General features: G+C 41.6%; 1 protein-coding gene across 1 annotated transcript in view; it reads right to left on the bottom strand.

The window, feature by feature from the left end:
- Nucleotides 1-22,780, bottom strand: part of FAM171A1 (family with sequence similarity 171 member A1) — a 125,398-nt gene that overhangs the window by 39,267 nt on the left and 63,351 nt on the right. Inside the window, exons 2-3 of the mRNA XM_030550461.1 lie at nucleotides 18,856-19,083; nucleotides 12,443-12,535 (exon numbers count right to left, since the gene is read on the bottom strand). Of these exons, the coding sequence (XP_030406321.1) occupies nucleotides 12,443-12,535; nucleotides 18,856-19,083 (321 nt within the window). The remainder of the gene's footprint in view (nucleotides 1-12,442; nucleotides 12,536-18,855; nucleotides 19,084-22,780) is intronic.

Raw genomic sequence — 22,780 nt, 5'->3', positions numbered from 1 at the left:
AAGGGACCGGTGGACCTCTGTCGGTAGGCCAGAGGACTGGAGCCAAGAGCATGGCACCATAGATCTATCTGCTACATCCAGGGCAGCTTGCAAGGAAGCCCTGACTATCGCCTTCCCTTCTTCTAGAGAATTCCTGCCTGGATTCCTAAGGGAGTGAGTCCTTAAATTTTGACATTGAGTCCCAGATGTTGAAGTCGTATCCCACTAGCAATGCCTGTGGGTCGGAGATGTGAAACTGTAAACTACCAATAGAATAAACTTTTCTACCAAAGAAATCTAGTTTCTTTGAGTCTTTTGCCTTGGGGTTCAACCCTTGCAGCGCCTGCCTGTCCCTTTCATTGGCTGCTGATACGTGCAGAGACCCTGGGGCTGGGAGGAAGTACAAGTAACCTTTGGTGGGGACAAAGTACTTCTTTTTGTCCTCTTTGAAGTGGGGGGCAGAGAGGATGGGGTTTACCAAAGGGTTTTAACTAAGGAGGGAGAGCCACCTTTGATGTGGCCACAGCAGCCAAGATGTCTACTAGGCTGTGGGAGGACTCTTTTTACTACCATTTCCAGTCCTAGGTTTGAGGACACCCTCTTTCAACAGCTCCTGATGAGCTTTAAAGTCTTTTGGGGTGGCGGGGTGACATGCCTGGCCCTGACACTTCCTCATCTGGGGTGGAGGAGGTGGAGGCCTGCACAAGCAGGGGTTCCTCCTCTTCTTCCTCTGCACCATGCAGATCCCATGGGTCTAAGTCCTGAATGTTGGTATCAGGGTTGATACTGAAATCTGGGTCAGGTGTTGTTCAGTCAGATGGAGGAGCCCTTCTCTCAGACACCACCAAGGAAGAGCATCTAGAGGGGGGGATCTGGTAGTGGGGGGAAGCCCCCCCAAGTTCCAAAACAACCATTGTATTTGCATAGGCCAGTGCCCACTTGTAGATACCGCCCCCCACCGAGATCCCCCATCACGCAGGACTAAGGGGGTGGGTATTGGTAGAGATTCCTCAACTGGGTACACAACTCTGACTCTGAGCCTTCCTCTAGAGACCACGGAGGTGTGGTACCCATCAATTCCAAGGGCTGGTGCTGAGGATCCAGGGATCGATGCCAAGGTGGGGAATCCTGCATTGATGCTAACAGGGATGATAGCTCTAGATGCTAGCTAGAGGTTGGTACCTCTAGATGATACCAATGGCCCCAGTAATGAATGGGAGCTCAGGGCAACATGCTCCCTTCTGCTCACTGGCAGAAGATGCCAACTTTTAGACTGCTGGCAACGGTGGTACTGACAGCACCAGCAAGTCTCTGGCTGCAACAAATGCCTCCAGAGTGGACAGCACCTCTATCTTGCTGGTGCTATGCTGTCCCTCCGATACCATTGGCTGATCCAGGACCACTCAATGGAATCTGCAAACAGGACGGCATCAACCATACAGCCTGTCGAGTGGGGGAAGAGAAGTGGCCAGACTCAGGTTGCACTCCACTGCTTTCCCCATGCTTGGCCTTCTTTAGAGTGGGGGAATGCCCCCCGCCCCGTCAGCCAGTGACTGGGAACAGTGCCAAGAGTCTCTTACGATGAGCAGAGCACTTCATATCAATGCAGAGGCATTGTGTGCCGAGTCTGACCAGTTCAAACCTGAGAAGAGGCTGAGCATCACAATCACTATCAGGAGTCACTTTAACCTGGCCTCCCGGTCTTTCTTCATACCTGGCTTGAACTGGCGGCAGATCTGACAGCGATGCTTGATATGAGTTTCACCTAAGTACTAAAGACTACTGGAGTGTGGGTTGCTGAAAGGTATGGCCTTGCCACAGGAGGCGCAAGGCTTGGAGACCCAGGCATGCCCAGCTCCGGGAGCAGAGGAAGCTGCACTAATGCAGTGAGAGTCCAACTAACTATTTACAACTACTAACTAAAATCCAAACTGAGAAATAACTACTGTGAAGAAGAAAAAGAAGGAATGGAGTGACAAATGAGAGACACTGATAATAGCCTGCTGAAGCAAGAGTAATAGTTTCAACCACCGTCATGGGTGGTAAGAAGGAATGGAGAGGGTGCGGGACCCCTTACGCTGAGCTATAGGCACGTGGCACCAGAGGGCGCTAGAGCCGACCCGACGGGTACTACTGAGGGGAAAATTTCCAGCGACATGCGTGGGGCACACACACTAAGTGTTGCCAATGCTACGTAACAGGAAGTCACCAGACAAACCCTGAAAAGTCGCTAGATGTAGCTATTTAAGCACTCTAAAAGAGTCAAAAATGTCACTAAACAAAATTTCCAGAGAATTATATATATGTGTATGCATCCAGGCAAGCTCCGGATTTGAGCCAGCAGGTTAGTGAAAGGGAGAGCCTGAGCCAGGAGGAAGAGGACATTCGCCTGACCTGAGCTCAGCGCTGCAGGGAGCCAAGAAAGTAGATTGCAAACAAAAATCTGCTAGCCGGACCTTTCCCAATCCCTCTGCTTCCAGGGTTTGATTTCTGGAAACAGATGGGCCGCTAACCCCAGGCCAAACCTGGGGAAGGAGTAAAGGGGAACCAAAATCAAGCTAGCTCCACCTTTGATCATGTAGTAAGGGCTTCATCCCTGGAGGCACAGTGTCCCCTGCCCCATTGGGGCACATGGCCATGTCTCATCTCACCCCACCTTCCATTTGTGTGGCTCTCCTCGCTGGCTAACCTGCTTCCCCCATGCTGCCTACTTCATTAGCCATCTTCCCCTGCATCACAGGGTTCGTACCTACTACAGAGCCGTGAGAAAGAACACATTTGGGTAAAAACAAGCCCTAGCTAATATACTGCACTCTCCAAAGTGTGCCTGGCTTTAGCAAAGTATCTAATTAGCCTCCATAAACTTCTTTTCCTCGCCTGCAGATTATGGTGATCTTAACCCAGGAAGCCCTGGAATGTGATTCCTTCCGAGGACGTCCTCAATTGAGATGTAATGACACTGACTTGGTGTGCAAGAGAATGTAGTAAGAGGAGCATGGAATGGATTTTATTAACACTATTGAGCTGCCTGTGAATGATTTGTGACTACAGATACTGGTGACTTCTTTCTCTGAATGTCACTGTCATTGGAAATGAAAGTCACTAGATTTGACACTTATTTTCTTGCTAAGGAAACCGAAAAGTTGCTAGATCTAATGAGAAAGTAGCTAAATTGGCAACATGTGGAATGGACATGATCAAGCACTCGAAGAACAAAAGGGTCAGAAACCCTGACCTATGAGGAAAAGGTTAAAAAACTCAGGTATGTTTAGTAGGGCTGTCAAGCGATTAAAAAAATCAATCACAATTGCACTGTTAAACAACAATAGCCTACCACATTTAAATATTTTTTGATGTTTTCTAAATTTTCAAATATATTGATTTCAATTATAACACAAAATACAAAGTGCACAGTGCTCACTTTATATTTATTTTTGATTACAAGTATTTGCACTGTAAAAAACAAAAATTGTATTTTTTCAATTCACGTCATACAAGTAGTATAGTGCAATCGCTTCACCATGAAAGTTGAACTTACAAATGTAGAATTATGTACAAAAAATATTATGCATTCAAAAATAAAACAAACAATGTAAAATTTTAGAGCCCACAAATCCACTCAGTCCTACTTCTTGTTCAGCCAATCGCTCAGACAAACAAGTTTGTTTACATTTGCAGGAGATAATACTGCCTGCTTCTTGTTTACAATGTCACCTAAAAGTGAGAACAGGCGTTCTTATGGCACTGTTGTAGTCGGCATCGCAAGATATTCACGTGCCAGATGTGCTAAAGATTCATATGTCCCTTCATGCTTCAACCACCATTCCAGGGGACACACATCCATGCTAATGAGGGGTTCTGCTCGATAACAATCCAAAGCAGTGTGGACAGACACGTGTTCATTTTCATTATCTGAGTCAGATGCCACCAGCAGAAGGTTGATTTTCTTTTTTGGTGGTTTGGGTTCTGAAGTTTCCACATGGGAGTGTTGCTCTTTTAAGAATCTGAAAGCATGCACCACACCTCATCCCACTCAGATTTTGGAAGGCACTTCAGATTCTTAAACCTTGAGTCAACTGCTGTAGTTATCTTTAAAATCTTACATTGCTACCTCCTTTTCGTTTTGTCAAAACTGCAATGAAAGTGTTCTTAAAATGAACAACATGTGCTGGGTCGTCATCCGAGACTGCTATAAAATGATATATATGGCAGAATGCATGTAAAATAGAGCCGGGGACATACAATTCTCCCCTAAGCAGTTCAGTCACAAATTTAATTAACACATACTTTTTTTAAATGAGCGTCATCAGCATGGCAGCACATCCTCTGGAATGGTGGCTGAAATACGAAGGGCATACAGATGTTTAGCATATCTGGCAAGTAAATACCTACAAAAGTGCCATGCAAACATCTGTTTTCACTTTCTGGTGACATTGTAAATAAGAAGAGGGCAGCATTAGCTCCTGCAAATGTAAACAAACTTGTTTGTCTTAGCGATTGGCTGAAAAAGTAGGAGGACTGAGTGGACCTGTAGGTTCTGAAGTTTTATATTGTTTTGTTTTTGAGTGCAGTTATGTAACAAAAAAAAATCTAGATTTGTAAGTTGCACTTTCATGACAAAGAGATTGCACTACATTACTTGTATGAGGTGAATTGAAAAATATTATTTCTTTTATCATTTTACAGTGCAAATATTTATAATAAAAAAATACATTTATTTCAATTACAACACAGACTATATCCGAAAATGTAGAAAAACATCCAAAATATTTAATAAATTTTAATTGATATTCTATTGTTTAACAGTACGATTAAAATGGCGATTAATCACGATTAATTTTTTTAATCAAGAATTTTTTGAGTTAATCGCGTGAGTTAACTGTGATTAATTGACAGACCTAATGCTTAGTTTTATGAAAAGAAGGTGGGGGGGGGGGAAGAGACCTGATAACAGTTATCAAATATGTTAAGGGTTGTTATAAAGAGGATGGTGATCAGTTGTTCTCCATGTCTACTGAAGGTAGGACAAAAAGTAATGGGCTTAATATGCAGCAAGGGAGATTTAGGTTAGATATTAGGAAAAACTTTCTAACTATAAGGGCAGGCTTCCAAGGGAGGTTGTGGAATCCCTATCATTGGAGGTTTTTAATAAAACTGATTGGACAAATGTCTCAGGAATGGTCTAGGTTTGCTTGGTCCTGCCTCAGCACAGGTGCTGGACTTGATGACCTCATGAGGTCCCTTCTCGCTCTATGTTTCAATGATTCTAGTGCAAACACCTCCATACCACTTAAACCTTCCATAAGGACTCTTTTTGGACACTGCTGGTGGAGGGGAGTATGAGTGTACATGTCAAACCTCTACAGTCACTGCACATGGCTGCGGTGAGGGGACAGACGAGGTGAAGAATGTATATAGATCTTTAGCTCTTCCTTGTCTGTGGGCTGGAGTGTAAGAGCCAACAGTTACTATACCAACCCAATTCACTTGTCCACGGTTTGGGGAAGATTGGTTTCCCCAGATCCTTAAGACATCACCCACATAAAGCTAGATTCCTTAGACTGTGTGTTCAAGATTTCACCTTTATTGTTATCCCATCATGTTCACTATTAGACTCTCATCTGCATTTGTTCAAAATCAATACATATGAACTGCAGGTTTTCCAACGCACCAGGATTTAAGGCAACTCCATGTAGTATTTTACATTTTAGTCTCCTTTAAACATCCACTATAGGAAACCAATAGCCTTTTTCAAAGGATTCTCACCATTCACACTGTTTTGCAGCACATAGCAAGGCCCCCATCTGCAAGCTTTAAGACAACAAGCAAATGGAGATTTAAAACAGCCGTTGAAGGCAAAGCTACTCTATTCCCAAGAGCATTTTTCAACACTCAAAGGATGCTCCCTAAGTGACACAGGATCAAGAGCCAAACACCACTCTGCTCTGACTGTAAATTATGACCATTCTAAGATGGCCAAACCATAATATGGATGGGCTTGTTCCACCACTGTTACACCAGTTTTAAGCATGTCACTTCAAGTCAACCAAGTTACTTCACAGAATAATTGATGTATGAGTGATAAGTCAGGTGCCTTATTTTTACAATTGCTTAAGCCACTAACCAGGAGACTAGTCCCACCTCTCGGTTTTCTTTAATTAGTTGCCCGACATGAGTTATTGTTACAACACAACACAGAATTTCATACAATTCAAGCTTTGCCACCGAACAAAGACTGCAGCATCTGTACACAGATGGAGCCAAACAGTTTAGCTTTAATTTCATCTGCCTCCGAAGTAAACACTGATCACATGCACAAAGCTTTATCTGTCCAACACAATTGTATTGAACCCCTGCCTTTTTTTTTTTAAAGCAACATTTTGAAAGTTGACAGTTTTGCAAGGAAAGCTGTAATGCTGAGTAAAAAAAAAGATTGTTTTTAATCACTGGAATGTTTTTTAAATAATTGTACCAGTTTCTTTAAAACTAATACTATCCTTAAATGGTTACTACAGCAATTAAACACATTTCTGAAACAGGAAGAAATCTTTCTTAGCCAGTTTCCAGGCCTAAATGGAAAACAGCAACCTTACAGACTAAAGACATTAACTTCAATGAACTCAAGGAAAAAAAAAAAAGAAAAAAAAATCTTATCTCCCCAGGGCTGTGCAGTATGATAATAGTTGCTGTACCTCAGGGACAGATCTGTTCAAACATTCAACAATCTCTGCTTGAACTGCTTTGTGTGTGCATATGTTCCATATGGATAACAACAAAAAAGAAAGCAGAATTAGGATTCTCTCTTAACAGTTCGATGTAAAATTGCAGGATTTTAGGCTGCCGTGTATGGATATAATTAAGATTAATCAATCAAGTTGCCAAGTACCAGTATTATATTTCTGAAGATTCATGTAATTAAGAATTAAAAAACAAAGTAATTCTTGTTGAGCCTGTTAGCACAATAATTTATTGAGAGTAATAAATTATCTTTTAAGGAAACTTGATATAGCACAGCCTGTGAGAGCTGAGTGCTGCCAACTTGTTACGGAAAATATTTTTACAAAGGGGCAAAACATTTAAAGTGAATCTCACTTTCCTCAAATACTAAGATAATAAAGTTGGTACAAACTTTGTCTTGTATTTAAACCATAGGACTGAAAAAACTTGAGTTCTTGATCACAGACTGGCTATGTGACCTTTGGTAAATCACCTAAGATCCTTATGCCTTGTTCTCCCCTCCTCCATTTGTAAAATGAGAATAGTTAATATTTAGCTATCTGTACCTGTCAAATGCAGGCATAATTCTGTAAGTAAAATGCTTTGAAATTCTTTAATGGAAAGAGTCAGTACATATTATTAGTGCAAGATATGCGTATTGCTATATTGCTAAGACCTTCTCTACACTGGAGAAATGTATCAAGGTGAAAAACTTGTGTCTCTAATTAACTGAACTACACTTTTGGTTCTAAGTAAAAAAGCACCTCGACCAGTGGCTCAGAGGACCAGTAATGGGCGCAAGTTTCTCCCAATCTTTGAAGAGGCTCTGTAGATCAAGTGCCAGTGTTGATGTAACACACTGGCACAAAGAGTGGGTTGTCAACTTTCATAGCCATCATCTTAGTCAGCTGTTAGAGCTTACAACTCCTTAAGCTGGCAAAATTCCTTATTTCGCCGGATGAGAGTCACTGTCTGCATCCCCCCTTGTGCCCCGGTTCACAATATCCCCACATGCTATTATCCCCTCTTCAGAAATGCTTTAAGGCCGTCCTTAGTGTGAATGCCAGGTCAAACCGTAATCCAGATCAAGGTAGGCAGTGTGGCGTCACTCTGCTGTTTGTGTTTCAATGTGTGCAAAATAACCATTTGAAGCACGGTTAGCGTAGTGCAACTGTGTAGGGAAGATATTGGAAAGAATGTCTGATGTTACTTTTATGTATTAGTAGAGAGAGAAGATATCTATAGCTCCCATAAACTGAGTACTCAAACCTGTTTGTTGATAAACTGGTATTTTAGCCCATTTTAGATGGCATCACTCTTCTGCATAACCTCAAAGAACCTATGCTTGGCAAACTCCATCTGCGCAATTACTTCCAAAGTCCAGCAGTGGATTGTACCTTCAGCATGAGAATGAGGTTGGAAGCAAACTTGCAAACAAACTTCTCAAAGGCATATTAAGGCGTTCATCTCATTAATTATTCAATGGCAACTAGTAACTTTTGTGCTGGGCAGGCTCTTTACCTTTGAGCAGTGCGCAGTAGAGTTAATTAATCTGTATAGAATCTCAGTGGCTTGTGTAAGCCCAATTCAGCCCTAATGTTTACACTGGGGAAAATGCTGATAAACTCCTCTGAAGTAACTGAATCTACACCAGTTTTACTTCAGTATAAGGTGAGAGAAGAATCAAACCATAAAAGTTTTGGGTAGGGATTAGGGAGAGCCCTCCCAGCTCTTGATCAAATGCTTATGTTGTTCCTCATTCATGTTTCAACATAACAGAAATAGATATCCACTGTTGGTTTTTACAGAAAAACAAGGATATGAAAGAATGTCGTACCAATTATATTAGACCAGTAAAAACCAGCAGGATCTTATTAAAGGGGACAAGGCAAAGATGCCACATTTATTATGATAAAAATTTGACTAATAACTAATATCTTAATTCTTTTACACACACATTATACCTATTACCTATACACACACACACACACATTCACATTATACCTAATACCTATACACACACACATACACACACACCCCCCCACATTCATCAAGTGTTCTGCAGCTGCTGCATAGTTACCAGTCCTGAAGATAGCTTAAGTTCATGGCTTGATTTTGCAGCTTGGGTTCGTAGCTTGTGGCAGCTAACTGGCCAGGAAAGCTGGGCACAAGGCTGAGCTCGATTTCTGTTGGGCAGGCACCGATGTTCTTCCATGTTGGCAGCAGAATGTTACCCAAGCTGCAAAATCAAGCCATGAACTTAAGCTATCTTCAGGACTGGTAACTATGCAGCAGCTGCAGAACACCTGATGAATGTGGGTGTGCGTGTGTGTGAATGTGGGTGTGCGTGTGTGTGAATGTGTGTGTGTGTGTGTGTGTGTGTGTGTGTGTATAGGTAATAGGTATAATGTGTGTGTGTATAAGAATTAAGATATTAGTTATTAGTCATAAATTGTTATCATAATAAATGTGGCATCTTCGCCTTGTCCCCTTTAACAAGATCCTGCTGGTTTACACTAGTCTAATATAATAGGTACAACATTTTGGTGGAGAATAGCGAAAGGGGGATTATTGGTATTTTTGCCTCACTTATTGTAAACCAATCTGTGTGCACACAACCAGCTCTACAGAGCACGGTTCTATTCTTGGTTAACCAAAACCTGCTGGCCCCCGTGTGGGTAGCAGGAAAATAAAGAGCTCTTAAAATTGTTAACAAAACCTGCTGGCCTCCGAAGAGGTAGCAGAAAGAAAAAAAAATCAAATCAGGGGCAACAAGAGGGTCTCAGGGAGCAGACAGTGCTGCTTGCTGAACAAAATTAAAAATATTTAAGAAAAGGCAAGGGAAAACAGTCCTAGAGGAAGAAATGAAGTCAAAAGTAGCTTCTACCTCATCTTTTATAAAAGAGATAACGCCTTTTCAACAAATCCTTCAAAGATATGGGCACAGTGCTTGGACTGAACAAGCCCTTGCAGATATCTGCACCATTTCGGACCTAGAGGATAGGTTGGCCCAATATATCCTCATATGTAAACCCCCAAATGCAACAAAAAGAAACGCTGCAGGGATCTGGCTGCTGTGGGAGGCTTGTAATAACAGCTACCTCCACCTAACAGCCTGTAAAAAGTAGAAGGAAAAAAAAAGGAACATTTGAGATCCCAGAAGGGGCAGACTTTTGGGACCCCTCTGGAGAGTGGGAAGGAGGATATTTGGGTAGATTCCTCCTCCCAGGGCCAAAATGCCATTGCAACAGTAACAACAGTGTCCGCATTCTCCACCAAAATGTTGTACCAATTATATTAGACCAGTAAAAACCAGCAGGATCTTATTAAAGGGGACAAGGCAAAGATGCCGCATTTATTATGATAACAATTTATGACTAATAACTAATATCTTAATTCTTATACACACACACATTATACCTATTACCTATACACACACACACACACACACATTCACATTATACCTAATACCTATACACACACACACATACACACATTCACACACATGCACACCCACATTCATCAGGTGTTCTGCAGCTGCTGCATAGTTACCAGTCCTGAAGATAGCTTAAGTTCATGGCTTGATTTTGCAGCTTGGGTAACATTCTGCTGCCAACATGGAAGAACATCGGTGCCTGCCCAACAGAGATCCAGCTCAGCCTTGTGCCCAGCTTTCCTGGCCAGTTAGCTGCCACAAGCTACGAACCCAAGCTGCAAAATCAAGCCATGAACTTAAGCTATCTTCAGGACTGGTAACTATGCAGCAGCTGCAGAACACTTGATGAATGTGGGGGTGTGTGTGTGAATGTGTGTATGTGTGTGTGTATAGGTATTAGGTATAATGTGAATGTGTGTGTGTGTGTGTGTATAGGTAATAGGTATAATGTGTGTGTATAAGAATTAAGATATTAGTTATTAGTCATAAATTGTTATCATAATAAATGCGGCATCTTTGCCTTGTCCCCTTTAATAAGATCCTGCTGGTTTTTACTGGTCTAATATAATTGGTACAACAAGAATTCCCAAGTTAAGAAGACAGCATAGGTCCTGTGAGCGGTTTTTACTCTGAGAAGATGGGTGTCTAGGTATCAGCCAATTTCCATAGTTAATAGCATTTTGGATACTATGTGCTCCTGCCTCTCTTCCTCTTCTTCAGACATTCTGATTCAAGAAAAAGTGGAGATGGCAGCCAGATGGGTGTGACAGGTACTATTTGCATTTCTGTTTCTCGCCAAGCTCTCTTTATTCAAAGAGGCAAAGCAAGGAAAGTCGCAAGGAAGCTGTTAGCCTCAATTTTCCATGAAAAGATTTTTATTGTACAGTGAATTGTGAAATTTGTTAACAAACTTGCAGAACAATAAGAATCTCTAACAAAAGCACACTAATAGAATAATGCTGTAACCCTTGTTTCACGGTTTATCTGATGAAGGCTCTTGAGGTTCAACGTCTTCTCTGCCTTTTATTAAATTCATAGCCTCAGCTCTCAAACTGCAGAATGCATCTACTGTAGCTGAGTTATTATACAGCCCTCTTTAAGAGTGTTCCATCAGTTATATAATCTGTTTAGTGATTATTCCACATCAGAGTTCTCACTTATGAAAAGCCTACTGTGTCTGGCGGATTTCTGCCCATAAAAAATGTTAGGAAATCCTTATTATACTAATATTCCATTGAGGCATGGCTATTTTACAGGATTACAAAACATTAAAGGAGGGATAGCTCAGTGGTTTGAGCATTGGCCTACTAAACCCAGGGTTGTGAGTTTGATCCTTGAGGGGGCCATTTAGGGCTCTGGGGCAAAAATCTGTCTGGGAATCAGTCCTGCTTTGAGCAGGGGGTTGGACTAGATGACCTCCTGAGGTCCCTTCCAACCCTATGATTCTAAAGAAAAGTAATACCCATTGTTTCTCATTAATTTTCTGATAAGAGGATATTTAAAAATTAGATGAAAAACTACTGCACGGTTTCCTACTAGCATGCACAGGTAAGATAACAGGCAGAAAGAGGTCCTGGCTTTAATTTAAAGGTTATCAAAGCATCTGAAAGAGCTTCATTAACAGACTAACCTCAGTAAATCAAATCATTCTAATGAAATTAGACCTAGGTCTAATTTACAGTACTTGAGTGACAGATAAAGAGCTGAGTGAATTAACCTTCAATTCTGATATTCAGCTGTACATTCAGGAGTCACAACAGTGTGTCCACCTGACTGTTATTGTCGCTACATTAGTTTGCATTTTTGTGGTCATGTGATGAGGTCTCTATGCCCCATACTTTATTCTTTAAATTCAACCACAGTAATTACAGCAGTAAGCAGGAAGCAAATTAGACTGAATAGCAGACAAGTTTTATAACTAAACATGGTTCCATGATGTTAGATGACAGAATAAGAAGCCAATAAAGATTTTGGAACTTTCATTTCTAGCTCTATTTAATATACCAAAAGGTAAGAAATTCTGAGATAGAAGAAAAGCAGAAATTCAGGGAGATGGACCAGAGCCCCTGTATACATTGAAGTTCAAACTGGTTTACCCTCAGGTTACTGCTATGTAGACAGAGGTGAACTTTTCCATAAAATAATTTAACAAAGTCATGATATGGATTAGGGACCCGGCTTTAAACTCTTAAGCACATGGGCTGAAATCTTGGCCAACCGACTTCAATGGGGCCAGGAATTTCATCCACTGTTTTTTAAATATGGCTTAAATTCCAATTCCAACTTCTACAAATCTACAAACAAGCATACCTTGAAATCCCGAGACTATCTGGACTACGTCATCATAGACCATTAGAGTAGCTGAACGTTCAGGAAGAAGTCCAAGGCTCAGAGAAGAAAACACTGTGGAAGGAAAGTGGTTTGAGTGGGATACATTTGAATTCTTTAAAAAACAAAAAATTATTAAAAAGATGCCTAAATCCAAGATTCTCTCATCTTTGTTAAAAATTCTCTTGAATACAAGCATATTTTTTTCTCTGTTACCCTTAGAAGGACAGTCAGTTCAAACCACTATAAAAAGACTGAAAAGCAAATTTTGCATACACAAAATTGCTGAGGTGTGTTCTATAAACCAAATAACTAGGTTGACAGACTAATTTGTTATTGATCCAAACAACGTATTTCACTTTCTGCCTCTGGTGAAGTTGAACACACTTGAGAGAAAGGAAAGTATGAAACAGAAAATTTGGAGTCAGGACTCTTGCCTTCTATTTCCAGCTCCACTAATGACTTAATACATAATCTTAAGCGAAACCGGAATCACCTGTGCCTAAGTCGATTAGTCTGTACAATGATTTACTTACCTCAGAAAGGTGTAGTAAGGCTTAACTATGAAGTACTTTGAGGTACTTAGATGAAATGCACTATAAAAGTGCAAAGTATTGTGGTGATTCTGTGACAACATGATTCAAGCTTTTGTGCTTACTGTGACGTTGCAATTGTATGATTTTATAAAATATGCTAATAAGTGAATATAATGTAACTGAAATATGCTTCATGCAAAAGGTCTCTTGTAAGATATCATTACAAAGCTTATAATCTACTGAGTGTGGTCATCCTATTTGTACAAATGTACCACTCTTGTATCTGAAACTAGAAATATAAAATATAACTCTGAGGGCCTATTGTAATTATGCAAAGTGTGGGCCATTAATGGTGGTTTGGAATCTTGATGACTCCCATTAACCAGGACAATTTTCTACAGATGGCTGTTTTACCTGTATGTCTTCCTGTATACCTGTGTGCTGGCAAGTAGGCAATGAAGTCTTGCAGTGACATGTGATCATGTCACCTGAACTGGAATCCATCTTTAACCTGGTGTCTTTCCATTGAGAAGGAGGGGGTGGGAACCCAGAGAGGGACAAAGGATTCCCACCTTATGCAAAAGATATATAAAGGGGTGGAAGAGGATAAAGGAGAAGAGCCATCATGAAGAATCCCCTAGCTACCACCTGAGCTGGAACAAGAGCTGTACCATGGGAAAGAATTGTGCCCAGGCCTGGAAGGTGTCCAGACCGAGGAAAAAACTTACTGAAGCATCTCTGAGGGTGAGATTATCTGTATTTAGTTTAATTAGACATAGATTTGCACGTTTAATTTTATTTTGCTTGTGACTTACTTTGTTCTGTCTGTTACTATTTGGAACCACTTAAATCCTACTTTCTGTATTTAATAAAATCACTTTTTACTTATTAATTAACTCAGAGTATGTGTTAATACCTGGGGGAGCAAACAGTCGTACATATCTCTCTATCAGTATTATAGAGGGTGAACAATTTATGGAGTTTACCCTGCATAAGCTTTATACAGGGTAAAACGGATTTATTTGGGTTTAAACCCCATTTTGAGTTGGGAATCTGAGTGTTAAAGCCAAGAACACTTCTGTTAGCTGCTTTCAGGTAAATCTGCAGCTTTGGGGCAAGGAATTGAGACTCTGGGTCTTTGTTGGAGCAGGCAGGCACGTCTGCTCAGCAAGACAAGGTGCTGGGACCCAGAGCTGGCAGGGAAGGTGGGGGTAGAAGTAGTCTTAGCACATCAGGTGGCAGCTCCTGAGAGGGTGCTGTGATCTAACCCATCACACTTATCTCTTATTATTTGCAAAATACTCCCAAGTTTTTACAGAACTGAGCCTGCCCACTCACTCTAAGCCCAGTACAGAAGGTCCTATGTGCAGCAGAACCAGCGTGATTCTACTATGTGGTATAAAAAATGGATAGGATGCAGAAAGTCTGCTGCAGTGGATTTGCCCCATGTGAAACAAAGGCTTCATCTGCCTTAGCACACGAGTTTCTTGGGGGAATTATGTGGGGGGGAGGGGCACTAAGCACCTGCATGCAGAATCTTCTCTGCATACAGAGCAAGAGATATGTACCACAGCAGTCCTTGAGCATACTTCACCCTGCACTGTAGCAACAGCAAGAAGCAGTTCTGCATCCGCTCCAGTGGCTCAGGGATGGGAGGAGGGAAGAGGAGGAATTCCTCATGGATGGTATGTTCTTTGATGAAGGTGTTGTCTCTTACTCTGCACTTAGAAAGTGCCTAGAATATTTTGTATGCTACCACAATCTGAGAAAGAGGTTTTTTTTTTAAAACACCCTAAGTGATTTAGGGGCACTAGACCCATTGAATTTTAGGAGCTTTAGAAAATCTTACTCCGAATTAATATTTTCCTTTACCCCAGCACCAATAAAGACCCTGTTGTAACCAAAAGTTCATACATTGGATTTCTGTTTCAAGATGTCAAAATACTTTTTAAAATATAAAATGTTATTTTTAAGTTAGGAGAAATACATTGACCGCGTCCACTTAATAAAACTTAACTCCTCATTAGCTCACGTGAAGTACTGGTTGAAATCACAGAATAAATTGACTATAACTCAAATTGCAGCTATTTCAGAATAAGAACTTCCTTTTTTAATATTCTACATGTCCAAATGAATTTACACATCAGGCACATTAAAAGGAGAGCTATAGAGAAGGTAGTATAAAAGCCACACAATTAGAAAAACTGTTTGCTTTTACTCCAGTAATTTAATTTGTAGGAGTGAAAACCAAAGTAACTCAAGCACCCTGGAGAGCTGAATACAAGAATATGTGCCAATGTCTTTCCCATCACATGCTGAGCCACAGTGCATAGATAACCTTTGAATTTCCCTTGGGCTTTTTCTCAGCATGACAAATGAGGTGCCCTGAGCTCTCTCTCCCAAGATGTAAATTCTAATATGTTCTTTACATTAGGAGCCCAGGATAAAAATCAAGTAGTTTGGGAACATCTGGGGAACCAAAATGAAGACACATCAAAGGCAACACCTTCCCTTTACTTTGGGTAATATGAGTCCCTCCTACTGCATTCTTGGGAGAGTTCTATTAGAACAAGATAGAATTTTTGAAGTCATTAGATAGAGGGATCCATTATACATATACGCTATATTTGATTACACAGCACCTTTCACACTCAAGGTAATTCCCAAAGTCACTAAAAAAACCCAACATGAATGATATACAAGTAGTACAAGTAGTGTCTCTTCTATTATGCATGTATAAATAGTTAAAACAATGTCTAAATTTATCTTTAATTAGAGAGGGAATTTTGCTGTGTTCATAAAAGAATTTTTTAAAAGAGTTCTTCACAACCCTCTCCCCAATCTTTTCTCTCCTGCAGCTTCCAGCTAAGTAATTTCAGCAGAAGTAGTAACTAAGCAGCGAAATTCTGGTAATTATTTTTGTTGATATTTAGACCAAGTTACTTTGTGCCCAAATTATGAAAATACCCGCCCCCTTGGACACTTTCACCGTAAATTATTATAGCAGTATCACTAGATCAGTGGCTGCATAGCATTTCAGTGTTATGTTTTATTAGTGAAGCTCTCTTCCTCACCCCAATACAAGATTAACACACTTGATTGCTGCCTGGAATGACAGCAGAGAGTCCTGTGGCACCTTATAGACTAACAGACGTATTGGAGCATGAACTTTCGTGGGTGAATTTGATGAAGTGGGTATTCACCCACGAAAACTCATGCTCCAATACGTCTGTTGGTCTATAAGGTGCCACAGGACTCTTTGCTGCTTTTACAAATCCAGACTAACATGGCTACCCTCTGATACTTGCCTGGAATGGTATACCTGGTCTGTGGGCCAAAGCACACAGCAGAGCCTGACCCATATACTAGGTATTACTACTAAGTTAGTTTTAGGAACTTAATTGAGAAGTCACTTAAACTGCTGCCCGACATTAAGCTCCATTTGGGTGCTGGGCTGTGCATGTGTAGAATTCGATGGAAGATCAGAGCCTAAATATGCTGTTTGTTCACTTTTGGTATGTCACTAAGCTTGGACCTAATCAATTTCATTTCTATTTTTAGTCCACTTCACTTTTTGGTTCTCATGAACTAGGACAGCACTGCAATGTCTGGGTTGTAAACACCAACATGAATGTTTAAATTTAAAAATGTTCTTTATATTTAAAAAAAAAAATCAAACATTTAATATCCAGTTTTGTAATTAAAAAAATCCTCCATAAAACCTAAGTATTTCGGGCCGAAACTACTGAATATGGTGTTCTCTAAAAGGGACAAAGTACAGAAAGTTTTCAACTTGGCCATACTGAATCTGCATTGCATGTATCTAGTTGCAATGTTTTGTGTGGCCATTTAATCAGGAGAAGGATTAAGTTCAAGGTAAAGAAGACAAAGGGTGGATCCGCTCCCACTGAAGTCAATGGCAAATTGCCTATTGACTTCATGGAGAAGGACCAGGGCCAAAGAAATCTTGTTTTTCCAAAATTGTGTTCTTATTTCAGCTGCCTAGAAAAAAAGTCTTGATAAAACGTGTATACAAAGCTATTACTTATCAGATTTCAATGGCTTATCAAAACAATAGCATTACATTTGATTGCCCTCTCCCAAAGTTAACATCAGAAGAAAACATGCATGTAAAGGCATGCTTTATTCAAAAGAAACAGGAGAGGGAAGAGAAAAGTGAAAAAAACATATAAGAGGCCCATTGGCAATGCATTCACTAATGATAGGTAGTTGTGTCTTGAGAAATATAAGAAGAATGTTAAATAGCTGAGACTTCAGTGATTGGTAGAAATAAAGGAGCTTACATAAAAAGGATAACCAGCAAAGCAGTTTCCAGTTTTGGAAGAGGCATAGGCCTGCTGTGTGACCTTGGGGAAAGTCATTTAAACCTCTCCGGGTATGTCTACACTGCGTCTCAGAGCAAGTCTAAAAATAGCTGTGCAGACATTGCTTTGACATTGCGACTCAGGTTTGGAATTTGAGCTCTCAAGCCGTGCTGGGCCAGAGGGCAGAGAGGGGAGCAAACTGTGGGGCTAGCAGAGTAAAGCTGTGTGTGTTAGTAGGGCATACTGGATCACTGCTGAAAGAGGTCAGAGTTAAGGTTGCATGAGAAACCTTAACTCTGAATTTCCGGGTTTTCAGAGTTTGAGTTTTGCTGAGGCAAAGTTTCTGCAAGGGGACGACATGCCCCCCAAGCAACTTTGACTCTGCATTAGTGTAGTATTTCGCCAGTGAACTTTCTAGTCTTTTGTACAAGAGAAAAAAAAAAGGTCTGTTGTTGACAGGAGTTAGATGCGATTTAGGTAGTTGTATATCATGTCTCACAATTTGTGTACTGAACCAAATCAGCCCATAGTCAACAATCCCTATGCCGTGGTGTACTCTTGCCCCCCCCCCCCAAATTCTGCAACCTCATGTTCCAAGAATCTCCCACAGTCAATATGTTGGCAAGCCTGGCAGCATGCATATTTCTTTGCCCTCTGCAATCAAGATGGCAGTGATGTGAGTTCCAAGCCTCCACGCTCTACAGCTCGGCCAATGCACCCCAACACTCCAGCATCCCACAGCTCTGTCAGTGCACCCCAACACCGATGTACTACCCAAAGTCTTTGGGGGGAAATTAAACATATGAATGCTTCTTGCGAAGGGAGGAGGAGTTGGGGGGCAGGAGTGGGGGATACAAGGAGAGGGGATTGGGACCCCTGGCAGAGCTGTGGAGTGCATATTTAGCAAGGTGGGAGTGCACTGGCAGAGCTGGGAGGTGTCGTGTCTCCGTCATCTGAGCCCCCAGTTGTAGTAGGAAGAGAACCATAGGCGTAAGCCCTTGTATCAGAGGCCTGGTATGAGGCCCAAGCTAAAGTAATAGTCAAAGCTTTACCAATATAAAGCTAAGACAAGCCATGAGCAAGAGGCAGGAGCTGCTCACAGAATCTGTCAAGAGGGCTGTTATTACAGAAATACACATTCTTAAGGAGTGCACAGAGTACTCATAAAAGCACATCCCGATATCAAGTAGTATCGAAACATCCCGATATCAAGGATGTTAGAAAAACATTTCTCAAGAATAACAGGAACACACTGTCATGTATCGGGGGTAGCTGTGTTACTCTGTATCCACAAAAACAACAAGGAGTCCGGTGACACCTTAAAGACTAACAGATTTATTTGGGCATAAGCTTTCCTGGGTAAAAAACCTCACTTCTTCAGAGGCATCTTACAGTGGCATACAAGATGCCTCTGAAGAAGTGAGGTTTTTTACCAACAGGGTTACAGTCCTAAGCATTAAGTCAGTCACACGTAATTTTGTAACTTCCTTTAGATGCAAAGTCTTACCTCAGAACAAAAATAAACATCTCTTACCAGGCAATCTTGTGGGTTTCCATGGTGCAGAATTTGGCACATAAGCATGTTTAGTAGCAGTAACTATCAGCTGATTGCCCAGCTTATACTGAAACTTGATGAAGGCAGTGCCATCTGCTCCTGAGGTTCCAGAGGCAATGGAAATCTGGTTGGTAAAAATCTCAATGAAGGCTTCAGTTACTGGCTGATGCGTGCTGGCATCGCTTACATGGACCTTCAGCGTCACTTCTGTAATGACAGACAACCACAATGATTAGCCTTGGAAAACTTTTGTTATATGTAGCGGTTAGAACAAACTAAGATGCTAACAGTAAAATACAGGGCTCATTGGTAATCTCTGACACACAGATGTACATTGCTATTGATCTTCCCTACCTATGATTGTTTATTTAAGGTCATGATCCTCCGAAGAGGTTTGTTCATTCTACAGAGCTGCCACCTGGCAGTACTGCATGCACAAGCACAAGCACATTTCATATATATCATTTATATGTATGGGTTCTGTCACACACTGCAGGATACCTGCCATGCTCCCCTGATCTTTACACTGCAATTAGCACAGACTATTGAGGTGCTTATACTGCACCCATCACCCTGGTATCTGGGCAGAAGACAACCAGTCAGCATAAGCAGCAAAAAGCAATGGCCCAAGGCAGAACAACTTTACCTACACCAGAATTTCAGAAACAGCCACAACGGTGCATTTTACTGGGGGGTGGGGAACAGGGGCAGCTCTAGCTTTTTTGCTGCCCCAAGCACAGCAGGCAGGCTGCCTTCAGTGGCTTGCCTGTGGGAGGTCCCCAGTCTCGCGAATTTGGCGGCTTGTCTGCAGGAGGTCCCCGGTCCCGCGGATTCGGCAGCTTGCCTGCGGGAAGTCCACCGGTCCTGCAGCTTCAGCGTACCCGCCGCCAAATTGCCGCCGAATCTGCGGGACTGGCGGATCTTCTGCAGGCAAGCCACCGAAGGCTGCCTGACTGCTGCCCTCGCAGGGACCAGCAGGCTGCCCCCCGCACTTTCTGGCCCCACGCACGCGCTTGGAGCGCCGGGGCTTGGAGCCGCCGCTGGTGGGGAAGTGGCTTAATTTGTCCTTATTCCAGAAACTAACTATTCCTGCAAGTGCCTTCAGATGTACAATTTATTTATCCAATTAGAGGCACTCTTATGCCTTTAAAATATGTGCCACACATATATCCCAATATAACGTGACCCAATACAACATGAATTCAGATATAATGCAGTAAAGCAGTGCTCCGGCGGGGGGGAGGGGTGCGGGGTGCGTGCTCCAGCAGATCAAAGCAAGTTCGATATAACGCGGTTTCACTTATAACATGGTAAGATTTTTTGGCTCCTGATGACAGTGTTGTATCAGGGTAGAGGTGTATGTCATATTGCATTTGATGGATAAGAAGCCAGATACACGCTGTGCGGCTTGGGCTACCAAGTTCCTCTATTCCAGGATAGTTTTCCCCTCCCCCCAATAGTCCCCAACTGACCCCACCCGAATAGCCACTACCATAGCAGCAGCCATGCCCTGTGTTCAGCACAGTGCTCAAAGTGCTAGCAATGGTTCTACCCTTTCACTAAAGCACTATTCAGGCTTCCCCTTTACAATCTGTTATCCTCTCCCTCCCATTCCCCAAAGTATGGGCCTGACCCATCCCTCCCACTCTCCCATTTTACACAAATCTGCTGCTCTCCCACTCCCTCCCCACATCTCCGCATATCAATTCCCCAAAGCACTGAGATAATCTGATGCAACCCTCGTCTTCCTGTTCATGGAATTCAGCCAGACTCCTCACTGACAGCATGTTGCTCATGCTCCAAATGCAACTAATTTCTTCATGTGCTGCAGAAGGAACAGAGTATGATCTCATTTTCACTTCAACTATATTTATAAATAAGCATTAATTCTTTTGATATAAAACAGTAAGAGGGATTAGTTCTGTTGCATGTAGAATATTTTGTAGTATTAAACATTTCAATTTATTTTAAACTATACATACAGGCACCAAAGCAGCAAGAAATAATAGCAAAGTAACAAAGCCAAGAGGGCAACAAGTTTTTCCTGTAAAGTTCAGTGGTTAAATAATACTGAGTATGCTAGTGAAGGTGAAAACTTACAGAAGGATTTCATTGTCTAATGAAATCTTTCAAGTAACAGCACCTCTCCGTATGGGCCCTGCATCAGCAAGAAACTATTAGGTCCCTTCAGAATGTAGACTCAAAGGCTTGTCTACCTGGCCCCACAATTGGATTACAGGGGTGTGGAATTGCAGTAATCACTAGAGTGCTGTGCTGCATTGTAACTTCCCTTGTGTGGATCCTGCAGGTGCAAATTAGAAGGCACCTAAGTCATCACAATTCCAGGTAATGGCACCTGTGTTCCTTCTCTGTGGTCCCTGGATGGCTCTCGGTTCCTCGGCCATCACCTCTTGTGGGTAGAGACCCGCATCTCTCTCTCTCTCCCGCCCCGCCTGACTGGAGTTTTTTGAGACTGCACAGCTCTTCCCAGCAAGCCAAACTGCCTAAAAGGCGCTTTGCTTTCTCTCCAGAGCTATGAACGGCATAATTGCTGCAGTCATAAGTTACCACATAGCTCTTTCTGAGCAAGCACATTTATTCTCAAGGTGAAAGCATTACAGAGAAAACATAATTAAAAAATGATAAAAGAATCTATATCCATGCAAAAACGTTTACCAGAGGTCACCTCAACTACAGCCTCAACTCAAGCCTACAAGCGCAAGAACAATAATAAATAAGCACTAATTCTTTTATATAAACCAGTAAGGGGGATATGATAAGTGCCAGATAACCCTAAACAAAAATCTAATTTTAATTTCAACATCGCCAAAACACCTCATTTTGTAACTTGGCAACCAATGGTGCCAGTTTAAAGTAAATCAGAATGAAGTATATTCTGGTCATTAAAGATTCTGGGTTTGTTCCCAGTTTTACAGTTAATAGTTTAAAATCCCAACATATATTGAAAAAAATGTACATACACCTGTATTGCAGTAGACCCGGACACTAACGTATAACCACACACAAAGTGCCTCATAAAGAGTCCCACCTTAAACACTAGTCACAGACAGACTATTTTTCTACATGTATTTAAGAAGTAGAAAGGCCAGGAGTGAAATGCGCTCTTATTTTTGAAATCTGCAGAAGACAGTGCTCTTAGATCTGAAGTGAGATAGGCAAGTTGTTAGCAGTTCTTTCCTTTTGACTTGCCTAACAAAAGCTAGAAGAACAAGTGCAGCAAAGGATAATGAGACATGCATAAAAAAGGAGAGCAAGGTGTCATAACTCTCCTACTCAGATCTGAACCTTAGAGTTCAGAACATGAGAAGCTAGCATGAAACCTCCAAACTTAAATTACCAACTTGGATCTGATATCGCTGCCACCAGCCAGAATTCCAGTGTCTGGCTCACTCTGGTCTCCCCAAAACCTTCCCTGGGAAGCCCCAAGACTCAGATGCCCTGATTCTCACCACAAAGGGAAATAACCCACTTCCCTTCTCCCTCTTTACATCCTCCCAGATTTCCCCGTCCTGGGTACTCTTGGAGATTCCCTGCTTCAAGTCCTTGAACACAAGTACCAGAGAGATCAATCTCTCTCTCCCCTCACCCAGAGGGTATGCAAAGTCAGGCTTAGTAAATCTAACACAAAGAGATTCCCCCCCTCCCTTCGTTTCTTAGCCTTAACCAGTGAAAAACACTTAAACAGGTCTTAAAAAGAAAGCTTTACATAAAAAGAAAGAAAAAAAGACATAAAATGGTCTCTGTATCAAGGTGACAATATACAGGGTCAATTGCTTAAAAGAAAAAATGAATAAACAGCCTTATCCAAAAGAATACAATTTAACACATTCCAGCAACTACACACATGTAAATTAAAAAAAACAATATAACCTATTGTCTTACT

The sequence above is a fragment of the Gopherus evgoodei genome, chromosome 2 (assembly GCF_007399415.2).
Source record: "Gopherus evgoodei ecotype Sinaloan lineage chromosome 2, rGopEvg1_v1.p, whole genome shotgun sequence".
Taxonomy (NCBI): domain Eukaryota; kingdom Metazoa; phylum Chordata; order Testudines; family Testudinidae; genus Gopherus; species Gopherus evgoodei.
The sequence above is the reverse complement of the archived record's forward strand: the minus strand, read 5'-3'. Positions and strand labels throughout refer to the sequence as shown.